This window comes from Puma concolor, chromosome C2 (assembly GCF_028749965.1).
Source record: "Puma concolor isolate L17-30 chromosome C2, mPumCon1.1.hap2, whole genome shotgun sequence".
In the NCBI taxonomy this organism is placed as follows: domain Eukaryota; kingdom Metazoa; phylum Chordata; class Mammalia; order Carnivora; family Felidae; genus Puma; species Puma concolor.
Genome location: NC_141675.1, coordinates 151,160,050 through 151,174,629, shown reverse-complemented (window position 1 = coordinate 151,174,629; position 14,580 = coordinate 151,160,050). Strand labels below are relative to the sequence as shown.

General features: G+C 44.1%; 1 protein-coding gene, 1 long non-coding RNA gene and 1 pseudogene across 2 annotated transcripts; all 3 read right to left on the bottom strand.

Annotated features, from left to right (window-relative positions):
* Window positions 1-1,152: 1,152 nt before the first annotated feature.
* Window positions 1,153-4,633, bottom strand: LOC112849533 (carbonyl reductase [NADPH] 1-like). The gene is made up of 3 exons (XM_025913177.2): window positions 4,185-4,633; window positions 3,527-3,634; window positions 1,153-1,687 (listed from the first exon to the last, which is right to left on the bottom strand). The coding sequence occupies exons 1-3, from the start codon at window positions 4,471-4,473 to the stop codon at window positions 1,206-1,208; spliced, it is 879 nt and encodes a 292-aa protein (XP_025768962.2). The 5' UTR covers window positions 4,474-4,633; the 3' UTR covers window positions 1,153-1,205.
* Window positions 4,634-7,203: 2,570 nt separating this feature from the next.
* Window positions 7,204-8,264, bottom strand: LOC147577612 (carbonyl reductase [NADPH] 1 pseudogene; annotated as a pseudogene).
* A 4,510-nt stretch (window positions 8,265-12,774) lies between these two features.
* Window positions 12,775-13,807, bottom strand: LOC147577611 (uncharacterized). The gene is made up of 2 exons (XR_015240438.1): window positions 13,495-13,807; window positions 12,775-13,203 (listed from the first exon to the last, which is right to left on the bottom strand). It is a non-coding gene; the product is annotated as an uncharacterized LOC147577611 (long non-coding RNA).
* Window positions 13,808-14,580: the final 773 nt, after the last annotated feature.

The following is a 14,580-nucleotide window of genomic DNA, read 5'->3' as shown; positions in this document are numbered from 1 at the left end:
GCCAGGCTGGGTGTGGGGCAGTAAAAAGCTCCCCCTCTGGGCCCTGGAGGTGTCAGGCCCCAGTCCGGGGACGCCTACGGAGGGCACTTTGCACCGCCCTTGTTTGCAGCCTGCTCACCTGTATTAGTGCCTTTACTCTTCTCGGCAATCCTATGAGTGCCCCTGAACTGTACGCTTGAGGAGATTGACAGACAGCAACAGGCAGGGTTTTGCTCAAGGTCGTCGCGTAAGGCAGCAGAGCCAAGACCTTTTTATTTCCAGATGTTTGTCTTGAAAGCTCTCAGAGAGAAAAGTGGGAAGAATAGGACCGCGGACACCCATGTATCCTCCAAACTAGCCCCAACGATGATGAGTATTTCACTTTCCTTATATGTTCATCTTCTGTGGAGGCTTTGCTGAACTGTGTTAATGTTACACACTTGGTGACCATTTATCCCTACATGAATAGCACATTAGCCTTGAGGAGATTTGACAGTAATTCTTTCATATGCACTGATACCAATCCATATTCCCTTTTCCCCCTTGTCTCACGTTGTCTTATGGATGCATCTTAAGTGCCCATTGCCATTTCACACCTTGCAGTTGACTTTTCCCCATTGAGTGTGATATTTTAAGAGACCACAGAGGATGTCTGTCCATGGTGGCGTGCCCATGTCATAGAGGCTGTCATAGATGCTGATAAAGTATGCTGGCAAGGGAAATTCCACCCCATTCATGGGTTTTTATATTGTCTGTGGTGACTTTCAGGCTACAGCAGCAGATTTGAGTAGGTCCAACAGAGACCATTGACCTGCAAAGGCATATTCAGCATATGGTTCTTTCACTAATGTCTACCAACCTCTGAGTTAAACTGTCCCTTCTCTTGACCTAGTAGGGCCTATTAGATTTTGGGACTGGTTGGCAAGAAACAATGCGTACACGTGGACATTTACTTAGAACTGTTTATTCATCTATGATGTTGATTCATTATAGTCATTAATTCCACTCTTTCTACTTTCTACTCATATATCACAGAAGAAATCACAAAAGATTTCAGTAGCCAATTCAGTGTGAGTACTTGATATGGATAGTGATTCTTTTCTTTTTTCTTTTTTTCTTTTCTTTTCTTTTTTCTTTTCTTTTCTCTTCTTTTCTTCCTTTCTTTTTTTTTTTTTTTTTATAAGGACATTGTCGACAGTAATCTGTTTGGTCAAATCATGGCAGTATCATAATGGGACCCATGGAGGGAACTGAGGGCGGAGTCCCCATTGTTCAACTTTCTTCTCCATAACAAACTCCCCGTGAGGCCCCTTAGCATCCAAGGGCAAAAGGGCCAAGTAGACAGGAGTCTCTGCTCCTTCTTCTACGGTTTTGATGCCTTTTGGCCCACCCATGTCTGTTCTCACCCACCCAGGGCAGCAGGCATTCAGGAGGATCTTGTCCCCTCTCCTCTGCTCACTCAGTTTCCTGGCATAGATTCTGGACAGGACTGTGAGACCCATCTCTGACACTCCATATGTGACTACTTTCATATCAGGCCAGCCCTCGTTCTGGTGCACTCCGTTCTTTACATCGTCCACAAACTTGTTCATGAGCCCCACCAGCTCCTCCTCTGTGATGGTCTCACTTCTGAACTTCTGCTGCAGTCCTGGGCTACAGTATTCAAGAGCTACAAAGCTCATTATACTAGACACATTGACCACTCTGCCTAAAATACAACACAAATAAATCACATAGAATGGCATCCATGAGAATGATGAATACCAAATTTGCTAAAATCTGTCCATTTGGGAGACAATTACCAGTTTTCTATGAGTGTTAATGAAGACTGTAAGTGAAGAACATGAAAATTGTTATACCCTTAATATCTCACATAATGTCAGAAAAAGAATCTGATGGGGAGGCAGTGCCCAGATGTTCCCTAAAAAAAAGAAAATGGCTTATCCAGTAACATGTTAAGTGGACTGTAAGGAGGCACTCACGCATTCATGAATAGAGATTCACTTTTCCTTCACAGGTCCCCTTTGAAACCCCCTAAAAATCTTATGGTCACTTAGATGATGTTGTATGAACAGATGTTTATTGACCAACAAAGAGCTGATCAGTTTATTGAAGGCCTTTCGAAGGTGAAAGACAGCACTGCATTGATAGGCTGTCACTCTGATGAGCCAGGAAAAGCAAACCACCTCACTGGGCTGACTTGCAAGCTATTTTCTCTATGTTTGTGATTTCATCAACTTGGGAGCAATGACAGAATGCCAGGCAATGTGGTCGTGGAAAGGAGTGGAAAACGGACATGTTAAAGAGATGCCATAAAAAGAAATGACGTACATGCTACAACATGGATGAAAACTGACAACATTGTCCAACGTTAAAGAGGCCAGTTACACAACACCACTCGTTATGTGATTCTGTGTATGAGATGTCCAGAACAACGAAGTCTAGAGACAGGGAGTAGATTGGTGGTTGCTTAGGGCAGGGGAAAGGGGTAACAGAGGGCCGATAGCTAAGGGCAAAGGTCTCCTTGGGGTGATTTCAGTGTGCTAATCTTGAAGTTGTGATGGTTCTACAACTCTGTCAATACTAAAATCCAGTGAATTGCATACCTGAAATGGGTGAAGTGTATGGTAGGTGAACTTTATCTCAATAAAGCTATTAAAGGTGCAAAGCAATGACACATTTCTCACTCACTGTTTTTTAAAAATATATCAGTAGTCATAAAAATGACATTATATTGACATATATAGTTTACTATTTTTACATTTAAATATTGATTGTATTTTTATATTTCAGTGAGTACTTTTAGATTATAAAAAAAGTCAAAAGGTACAAGAAAATTAGGAAACTTTCCCTTTTTCATGTAAATATCCAGGAAAGACAGTCATGGTCACTTAACTCTGAGCTCCATCCCACTAAGGAATGGCAGTGCCATACAAGTTCAGTGGGAGAGATCATGCATGACCCTGTGGCTCTCATTGGTGGTGTTTAGAAATAATGAAAATGAATTATATAAACTATCTTATGAATGTAACAGTTTTCTAAGCTGAACACCTTTTAGAAAGGGGTCTGTTATTCCAGTCCTTCCTTTCATCTACAGTGTATTTGGTGTAGGATTAACAGAACATGTTTGTCAAATGTTTCAGAAGCACCTCTCAGGTTTTATTACTTACCACTAAACATATTTATTTTATTTTCAAAAATATTGTATGCCTGGGTAATAATATAATAAACTGTGTTTCATGATTCAGAATTGCAACACAGAGAAAGAAATCTTTGAAAAAGAACAAGACTGGGGCAGAGGAACCCACACTGGGGTAACTGGTATGCCTCGGTGTTGTAGATTCTTATTTTGTTATTGTGGCTACGTTATTTCAGTAACCCTCTTTTTGAAGAAAGGATTAAAAAATGATAATATCTACTATCCCTCAATGTCCTTAAGGCCATAATTCTGCCTTTTGGTTTGTCTTTCCATGTCAAGAAACAGAGCAAACATCGGCCTTGTGAATGGATTCTGAGCCCATAGAGATCTGGTTAACAATTAACCTACCTTGGGGTCTCATTAGAGGCAGCAGTTCTGTGCACACGTCTCGGGTACCAAAGAAGTTTGTTTTCATCGTCACTTTTGCTTGAATATGTAAGGGGGTGGGGTCAGCAACTTGTAGGGGAGAAGGAGAATAGGTTAATAAGTAGTAGCCATTGAGAAAATTTGACGCAGTGACAATAGCATTTGTGTGTAATCTGGTGAATTTTCAATAGTGTGTAGGATGGTGAACAGTTTATCCCAACATTTATTATCTGACTGGTTGATGCTGGGTGGCTTTGTAGGTTGACACCACTCACTGCAAAACGCTAAGGTAAGGTGCAATGGTATCTCTTCATGTGGCCCTGTGGGGTTTTGTATATTTAGTAATAACTTAAAAATTCATGGAGACGCTCAAGTCCCATGAGAGTAGCTTGCAACAACCTGGGGGAGGTCCCTGAGAGTCTGATCCATGACAATGCCAAAGTTCTCTGGCTGGAAAGGCTTGCAACTTCTGGAGGGTTCTGCTCTCCCTGTGCCTCCTGACTATCTTCTTCCCTAGGGAGGTCATTCTAGATCCCCTCTGAGCTACGGCCCCAGAGCAGTGGTTCACACACCGGCCCCAACCCACCCTGGGTGGTCCCCTAAGGGAAGTCTCCTGGCCTAAGAGTTCCCACGTCCTTACTGTCAAAGAAGACGGCTGCATTGTTGACCAGCACGTCCAATCCCCCGTACTCCTTGCGCAGGAAGTCACGCAGGGCGCGGATGCTTTGCCGGTCGTCTACGTTCAGCAGGTGGAAGCGCGGACTCAGGCCCTCGCCCTGGAGCTGCTGCACGGCCGCCCGTCCCCGCGCCTCGTCCCGTGCCGTGAGCACCACGTCCCCGGAGAACCGCCGGCACAGGTCACGCACGATGGCCAAGCCGATGCCTTTGTTGGCCCCGGTCACCAGCGCCACGCGGGTGTCTGAACACATAGCTGTGTGGAACGCAAGTGAGGCTCTGTGTGTGTAGCGGATGGAGCTGTGGGCCAAACCGAGGGCAAGGCCTGGCCACAGTCAGAGATGCCAGTAAAACTGTTTCTGGGATCCAGTGCTGTGAGTCCTAGAGCCCGAGGCCCCGCCTTCGTTCTTCTATGAAAGGAGGGGACAATATTCCAGAAGGTTTCCTAATGACGCTATAACAAATCTGTACCTCTTGGGGCTGCACCCTGAGGCCAACCGGGACTGTGTCCTCTTAGGATCTGTCCTCTGGGCCCAGCATTAGTTCTGGTTGGACTGCTTTGCTATCCAAAGAAAGGTGTTGGTCATAGGTTAGTAGGGGCTAGAGATGCATGGTAAGTGAACTAATATTATTTTGGAGAAACCTCAACAGAAAAAAAGGAGTACAGATATTGTCTCAGGAACGTGTCCTTCTTCTGTAGAATGGGAATGGATGCTTTCTTCCAAGATGCAGTGAAATTACTTTTTTAAAAAATTTGTAATGTTTACTTATTATTGACAGAGAGAGAGAGAGAGAGAGAGAGAGAGAGAGACAGAGCATGAGTGGGGGAGGGGCAGAGAGAGAGAGGGAGACACAGAATCCAAAACAGGCTCCGGGCTCTGAGCTGTCAGCACAGAGCCGGATACGGGGCTCAAACTCACGGACCGTGAGATCATGACCTGAGCCGAAGTCGGATGCTCAACGGACTGAGCCACCCAGGTGCCCCTCAGTGAAATTACTTTTACAGGGGAACTGTCGGAGGACACAGACTCCTTTGCTTTTTTAGGAGAATCTCAAAGGGAAGAAACAGAGAATTAGGTCCTGTGCTGAGACTGGGGTGTGAGCAGGGCTTCTCCTTCTGTGTAATTCCCAATGGGCCCCAAGTGGGAGGGAATGTTTATGAACACTTACTGTGGCCAAGGAGTTGCTTCGAATGTTTGATCTAATGGTTACATAATCTCCTGTTTGCCTATACTGCCTATTTCTTATGTTTGTCCAAGGTCACAGTTGCTAAGTGTTATATACAAATAGGTGTTATTTTTAAAGCATCAGGGAAAAAAGATCTCTGTGATACCGGGGTACATTTCCAACCCAGCAGTAGACATGCTACTGTTTTGTCCTAGATTTTGTTATTCATCGTGGGTCAGTTTAGAAAAGCCAAATAACAGAGAAAATTCATAGCCCTTCTGAAGGGAAAGACTTTTTTTTTAATTTTTGTTTATTTATTTTTGAGACAGAGAGAGACAGAGCATGAACAGGGGAGGGTCAGAGAGAGAGGGAGGCACAGAATTCGAAGCAGGCTCCAGACTCTGAGCTGTCAACACAGAGCCCGACACGGGACTCGAACTCACGGACTGTGAGATCATGACCTGAGCTGAAGTCGGACGCTTAACCGACTGAGCCACCCAAGCGCCCCTGAAGGGAAAGACTTTTGAAGTATGGACCCTAGTCCACACTTGCTTGCAGGGCCCATCAGTTCTCATTTCTGTCAGCCTGAAACCCCTGGTGAAGACTGAAAAATAATCACGAGGAAGTCTGTACAACATGGATGCTTCTGTGAGGGGTGGGAGGTGGTGGGAGGCCCCCTGGGAGCCAGGCTGGGTGTGGGGCAGTAAGAAGCTCCCCTCTGGGCCCTGGAGGTGTCAGGCCCCAGTCCGGGGACGCCTACGGAGGGCACTTTGCACCGCCCTTGTTTGCAGCCTGCTCACCTGTATTAGTGCCTTTACTCTTCTCGGCAATCCTATGAGTGCCCCTGAACTGTACGCTTGAGGAGATTGACAGACAGCAACAGGCAGGGTTTTGCTCAAGGTCGTTGCGTAAGGCAGCAGAGCCAAGACCTTTTTATTTCCAGATGTTTGTCTTGAAAGCTCTCAGAGAGAAAAGTGGGAAGAATAGGACCGCGGACACCCATGTATCCTCCAAACTAGCCCCAACGATGATGAGTATTTCACTTTCCTTATATGTTCATCTTCTGTGGAGGCTTTGCTGAACTGTGTTAATGTTACACACTTGGTGACCATTTATCCCTACATGAATAGCACATTAGCCTTGAGGAGATTTGACAGTAATTCTTTCATATGCACTGATACCAATCCATATTCCCTTTCCCCCTTGTCTCACATTGTCTTATGGATGCACCTCTAGTGCCCACTCCCATTTCACACCTTGCAGCTCCTTTTCCTCCAATGACTTTGGTATTTAACGAGACCACAGTGAATGTCTATCTGTGGTGGGGTTGCCCATGTCATAGTAGAGGCTGGTAAAGTATGCTGGCTAGGGATACCCAGCCCCATTCATGAGATTATAAGTCATCTCTGTTGACTTTCAAGCTAGAACGGCAGATTTGAGTAGGTCCAACAGAGACCATTGGTGTACAAAGGCAACAATATTCACTATTTGGCTCATTCACTAATGTTTACCAACCCCTGAGTTAAACTGTCCCTTCTCTTGACCTAGCTTATGGTCTGTTAGAATTTGGGCTGGTTGGCATGAAACAATTTGCACACGTGGACATTTACTTAACCTGTTTATTCATCTATGATGTTAATTTATTATTTTCATCAATTTCATTTTTTCCCCTTATATATCACAGAAGAAATCACAAAAGACTTCACAGAATTAGTAGCCAATTCATTGTGAGTGTTTGGTATGGACAGTTATTCTTCCTTTTATTTATTTATCTTTTTGCTTAAGGTAATTGTTCACAGTGTAAGAGTTCTTTTGGTCAAATCATGGCAGTATCATAATGGGTCCCACGGAGGGAACTGAGGGTAGGGTCCCCATTGTTCAACTTTCTTCTCCGTAACAAACTCCCCGTGAGGCCCCTTAGCATCTGAGGGCAAAAGGGCCAAGTAGACGGGGGTCTCTGCTCCTTCTTCTGGGCTTTTAATGGCTGTAGGTCCACCCATGTCTGTTCTCACCCACCCAGGGGAGCAGGCATTCAGGAGGATCCTGTCTCCCCTCCTCTGCTCACTCAGTTTCCTGGCATGGATTCTGTACAGGACGGTGACACCCATCTTTGACACTCCATATGTGAGTGCCCTCGTATCAGGCCAGCCCTCCTTCCTGTGTACCCCACTCTTTGTGTCTTCCATGAACTTGTTCATGAGCCCCACCAGCTCCTCCTCTGTGATGGTCTCACTTCTAGAATTCTGCAGTTCTGAGCTGCAGTTCTTAAGAGCTATGAAGCTCGTTATGCTAGACACAGTGACCACTCTGCCTAAAATACAACACAAATAGTCACATAGAATCACATGCATGAGAATGATGAGTACCAAAATTCCTGCATTTGTCCATTTGGGAGACAATTAGCAGTATACTAAGAGTGTTAATGTAGTCTTCTTATATAAGTGAAGGATACGATACAGTTTTGACCTTTGTAACACTCATAATGTCTCAGATGATGTGAGAGAAATGATCTACTGGAGAGCACAGTGCCCAGATGTCCCATAAAGAAAAGAGAGTGTGGGGCACCTGGGTGGCTTAGTTGGTTCAGCGGCTGACTTTGGCCTGGGTCATGAACTCATGGTCCGTGGGTCCGAGCCCCGCGTCGGGCTCTGTGCTGACAGCTCAGAGCCTGGAGCCTGCTTCGGATTCTGTGTCTCCCTCTCTCTCTGCCCCTCCCCTGCTCATGCCCTGTTTCTCTCTGTCTCAAAACTAAAAATACATTAAAAACAAAAGAAAAGAGAGTGATTTATATGGGAACATGCCATCTGAACGTGAGGGGGCTCTCACTGCAATTATGAGTAGAGAACCACTTTTCTTCACAGGTCGCCTTTGAGACCATCTTAACATCTTATTGTCTCATGGCCAGTGCTCTATGAATGGTTGTCTATAACAAACAAGCAATTGATCAGTTTATTGATTACCTTTTGTAGGAGAACAGACTGCATGGTTTTGTGGGCTGTTGCTCTGTTGTAACCAGGTAAAAACAAATCACCTCATGGGCTAATGTGCATGGCTATTTTCTCTATGTTGGGATTTCATCAACGGAAGCAGTGAGAAATTACCAGGCAATATGGTCATGGGAAGGGGCTGTGGAACAGTGACATGTTAAAGAGGTGCTCTAAAAAGAAATGCTACAACACGGATGAATCTTGGTAACATTACCCAAAAGAAAGTGGCCAGTCACAAAAGTGACTATTCATTATATGATTTTCTTTATGCAGGATGTTCAGAAAAGTAAATGTTCAGACAGAAAATAGACTGGAGGTTGCTTCAGGTAGTGGGATTGCAGGAAAAGAGGGCTGGTGCTAAGCGCACAGGTTCTCCTCGGGGTGATGACCGTATGCTAATCTTGAAGCGGTGATCATTCCACAAGTCTGTCCATATACTAAACTCCACTGAATCGCATATTTGAAATGGGTGACGTGTATGATATGTAAATTGTATCTCAGTAAAACTGTTAAAAGTGTAAACCAATTTCACAGTTGTCACTAATTCTTTTTAAAAATATAGATATTCATAAAAGCGAGCAGTTATTGACATGTATAAATAGTTTACTATTTTTGTATTTAAATGAGTATCTTTTGCCCAATAGAAAGGTTATGAGAATGTACCAATGATAAGAGCTTCAAGAAATTTAGGAAACTGTCCCTGTTTTATGTCAATATCCTGGAAAGACAGAATGGCAGTGCCATATAAGTTCACTGGGCGAGACAATGCATGACCCTGTGACTCTCATTAAGTGGTGTTTAGAGATAATTAAAATGAGTTAAAGAAACTCTCTTAGTAATGTAACTATTTTCTAAGGTGAACACTTTTTAGAAAGGGGTCAGTGATTCCAGTCTTTCCTTTCATCTACAGCATGTTAGGTGTAAGTTTAATGGAACATATCTGTCAAATGTTTAATAAGCACCTGTCAGATTTTATTACTGACCACTAATCATATTTATTTTACTTTCAAAAAGATTATCTGCCTGTGTAATAATAAAAATAAAATATGTTTTAGGAATCAAAATTGCAACACATAGAAATGTTTGAAATAAAAAAAGATGGGGGCAGAAGAACCCACACTGGGTAACTCGTATTCCAGAAAGGCAGCTGCATTTACTCACAGGGGTTGGAACCATTTTCTTATGTACGTTTAGTATAGTCAGTAGAGGGAGAATCTCTACTAATTTTCCGTAATGACGTGATGACCTCTTGTCTATTCTGTATTGTTTATCTCAGGAAGTTTAGAATCACCTGTGAGAATGCTTACTTGGGTATATGAGAGAAGTCAGATGGGGAGTAAAAGGTTTTGTGTGGAAATTCCTAGATGTGGATGCCACAACCATTCTCTCTTCCCAGGCATATCCCACCCACTGACCACATCCCCAAATGGACAGGGGGGCTGTTAGGGGACTTCTCCTTGGAACTGGAAGAGATGGTAGACCCTTCTGGTCTGACAGTTCAGAACAGGACACACACAGGAATGGGAAGCATTTGTGGAGTTTACACAGCAGAGATTCTGATCCAAACATTTTGTCTCCAGCGTGGACTCATGGCTTTTAAGAGTTATTGTGAGGACTGTGAACTGAAATGCATACAGTCTATGCACAAAGAAGTGTATGGGCCATCCCGATGTCCTTGTTTTATGGGTGTATGAGTGCATGGGAGTGATGTGTGAGTGTGAGTGTTTGAGAAAGAGACTGTGTGTGTGACTGTGTGTGACACTGTGTGTGAGGTGGTATGTAAAAGGGTTGCCTTGTCACAGTCACTGTGAAAAGCTGGTAACCTAGGTAAGAAAGGACTCTTGTGCTGGTGCGCCCAGGGTGTGTGTTGGGCTTACAGTTTATCCAGACCATTACTGTGTATGTGACCAGGGATTTATTGTTAGGAAATCTCTCACTGTCTCCTACTCTTCAAACCTCACTGTCCTCAAGCAGAGCCACAGTGATCTACACAACACAGGATATTTTAGACATCATCTCATCTGGGGTCACAAAGTTCCAGTGCATTACTTGATTCTCAAGGCTATTCAGAGTCTATAATTCCAAGCTGGTTTTCATGACCTTTGATGATTTAACATTCATCACATTCCCTGGAAGATTCATGTTTTCTAATATCAAGAGGACCAGTTGTTAAGCCTCTGGACTGACAAGAGATTTTTAGAAAACACTTCAAAGTTTTAAAATGTGCCTCCTGTGGTTTTCCATGAAACACCTGGGCTCTGTAATAAGGAAGATATTGGCCCGATCAAGCACAGTCCTCTTATTTTCTGTTTCTCTGGCATTACTTTGTAAGGCTTCATTTGAAGAAAGGAGATGTAGGGAAAATGATGTGAGGTCCTCGAGGAGTGAGAAGATCCACTAGTTTGGATGTCACATGACCTCCGTCTGCAACCAGATGTGCTTGTGACCTTGAGATCCATTATTCCTCCATGTTCTTAATGGGGACCATATATAAAATGCCCAGCACATTACATCTAGAATGTCTGCCCATCTATCCTCTCTAGAATCAATATGTCAGACAATGTGTGTGTGTGAGTGAGATACCTTTACTATTGTGATTTTTGCCACCAAATTCCTCAGTAGCTTTTCAGGCTATAGGATGTTGCAAAGCAGTACCTTCTTTTTTAAAAAAAAAATTTTTTTTCAACGTTTATTTATTTTTGGGACAGAGAGAGACAGAGCATGAACGGGGGAGGGGCAGAGAGAGAGGGAAACACAGAATCGGAAAGAGGCTCCAGGCTCCGAGCCATCAGCCCAGAGCCTGACGCGGGGCTCGAACTCCCGGACCGCGAGATCGTGACCTGGCTGAAGTCGGACGCTTAACCGACTGCACCACCCAGGCGCCCCAAAACAGTACCTTCTTAAATGAGTGTTGAGAACACCTTCTTTAAGGTTTCCTTGGTAAGTGTAGCGTTAATAAGACTGTATTTCCAACTACTACATTAAGTTAGTATCTGAAGAAGAATGTTCAGATTTCCAACGTTTGCTCAATTCCTTAGAGTACTTTAAGTTAATATCTGATGAAGAATGTTCATATTTCCAACATTTGCTGGATTCCTTAGAGATGAGGATACTGTAATATCTTTTTGAAATAAAACCATAGAATAATTTAAAGAGAATAAATGGGAGCAACAGCTTATTTCTCTATAGAGAATAATTTTCAGGGCACCTGGGTGGCTATATCGGTTAAGTGTCCAATGTCAGCACAGGTCATAATCACATGGTTCGTAAGTCTTGGAGCCTGTAGCCTGTAGCAGTTATATATATACACGTATGTACATACATACATACATATATACATATATGTATGTACGTATGTATATAGTGTTTTTATGGTATCCCGGAAAGATGTTTGTCATGGATTGCCAAAGTAGCAATTGAGATTCTACTGGGTTGCTCTACACATTGAGTTTCCTCACAGTCAGTGTAGAAATACAAGTTCACAGGGAGGAAATTATTAGCCCTTTTGATGTGAAACACTTTTAAAATGAGGACCCTACCCTTCTTTTCTGGGTCTACCAACTTTCATTTGGGTAAGCCTGAAAATCCCTGGTGAAGAGTGAAAAGTAATCAGTGAGTAGAGGCACCTTTAGAACAGGGATGTTAGAACATGGACAACAGCAGATGTGTTGCCCATGATATACTAGAGGCTGGTGAAAAATGCTGCCTGGCACATCCAACCATGCTCATTGGCTCTAGGTTCTTTCAGCTATAAGAGCAGATCTGAGTAGATCCTATAGGGACTCCGTCTCCTGCAAATGTAAAACACTTATTTGTCCCTTTCTATGTTTGCTTCCCCTTGAACTAAACTGTATGTAACTTCTCTTGATCTAATTAGGTGTATTAGATTTTTCAGGAAGTTTTGAATATACAGTCTATACACACAGGCATTCATAAAGAACCATTTATCCATTTCTGGTGTTCACTATTTCACTGATCTCTTTTGTCTCTGCCTTTTCACAGAAAAAAAATTTAAAAAAGGAAAAAAAAAAAAAAAGAGGTTAGAACGGGAGGGAGCCAAAACATAAGAGACTCTAAAAACTGAGAACAAACTGAGGGTTGATGGGGGGTGGGAGGGACGGGAGGGTGGGTTTTGGTTATGGAGGAGGACACCTGTTGGGATGAGCACTGGGTGTTGCATGGAAAGCAATTTGACAATAAATTTCATATTTGAAAAAAATAAATAAAAATAAAAAAAAATAAATCCTCTATAGAATTAGCAACCTAGTGAAATTAAATACTAGTAGGGATATTTCACACTTTGGATAGGGATACTATTGACATTGAAAGAGTCCTTTTGGGCAAGGGAGGGGGTATCACAGAGGGGCCCATGGATGGAGGTGTGAATTCAGCTCTCCACTGTTGAACTTTTTTCTGTTTAATAAACTTCCCATGAGGCCCTTCAGCATCAGAGGGCAAACGGGCAAGGAGATGAGGGTCTCTCTCCTTCTTTTGGGTTTTTAGAGGCTTTAGGTCCAGCCATGTCTGATCTCACCCACCCTGCCAGGGCAGCAGGCATTCAGGAGGATCTTGTCCCCTCTCCTCTGCTCACTCAGTTTCCTGGCATGGATTCTGGACAGGACCGTGACACCAATTTTTGTCACTCCATATGCAGTATCAGGCCAGCCCTCCTTCCTGTACATCCTGTTCTTTGTGTCTTCCACGAACTTGTTCATGAGCCCCACCAGCTCCTCCTCTGTGATGGTTTCACTTCTGAACTTCTGCTGCAGTCCTGGGCTGCAGTTTTTAAGCGATCTGAGGCTCACTATGCTCACACATCGACCAATCTGCCTAAATTACAACACAAAATGTTATGGAGAAGGGCAAAGAAAGATGAATTCCAGTTTCGCTAAGATTTGGTACTAGAAAATTTCCACTGAAGTATCATGAGTTTGCTGTGAGCATTAATAAAGACTGCCTGCATGAGTCAAGGACAGGATGGTCCTTAACTTGTTATACCCATAATGTCTCCGATGATGCTTGAGAAATGCTCCGGTGGGGAGGGCACCAAGCAGATGCTCCACAGGAAATCGGAAATGGCTCCTACAAGAACAGGCTAAGGAGAATATAAAGGACACTCACTGCCTTCATGAGCGGAGTACCTCTTTCCCCTCAAGGCCACCTCTGGGACCACCCGAGGATTTCATGGTCGCTTGGGCCATGCTCTACAAACAGATCTCTACCGACCAACAAAGAGCTGACTGGTTTAAGGAGGGCAGCTACATCTACTCTGCTCAAGGATGGTAAAAGCAAATTAGTAGAGTGGCCTGACTTGCACGGTGATTTCTGTCTGTTTGGGTCTCTAACTTGCGTGTCTATAATGTTATGGCCTGAGAATATGGTCATGGGGAGAGGCAGTGGAAAGCTGGGGATTGAAGGGTGCCAATACTGGGCGTGGCCCTGTGGAAGTCACAATGGGAATGAAAGGGAGGGATTAGCCTAGGACACGCCAGTGCTCATCATTAGAACTGCTTCCAGGACTGGAATGGGACTGGGCCAAGCAGGTGGCTATTCCAGTGTGTCTGTGGGAAGTGGCAGGCGAATCCATGACATGCGTGGAGGTGGGGGAGAGCCAGCAATGCAGAGATGGGATAATTGTGGACAGGGACTCTTGCACCCTCTGAGGCAAAAAAATTGCCGAGGACCCTTATGTTTCTCTGTAAGACAGACCAAGGTTGTAGAAGGTTATGGGAGAGACTATCCACAGCTGGCCAGTTGGGTGAAGGTCGTAGCCTGGGAGGCTACTAATGGTCCAGACAACACACTATTTCTGGACGTGGGTTTGTGTACGCAGAAGATGCCGGTGTAGAGAGAGAGGAGAGCAGAAGATACGGGAACAATTTGCGCTGACGAGATACGTTTCTGCAGGCCAAGCAACACATTTTCACCTGCAGAGAAGTGGTTCCACAGAGAACTGTAACAGGCATCTGAAACCTTGGTTGTGTCAAACAGGAGGCAAGGGTATGTAGGGCTCACACACGTTCACGAGCAAGGATTCACACTCAACATGAGCGGGGCCAAGGGAGATCCCTCACTGGACAGAGTTTTCGGCTTCGCTGGGGAGTGTGGGGGACAGGGGGTGGGGGGGGGATACCGAACTGAGTATACAATTCTTCCCTACATCCTCCCAACTTCCTTTGCTTCTAACTCATACAGTGGTCCTGGGAC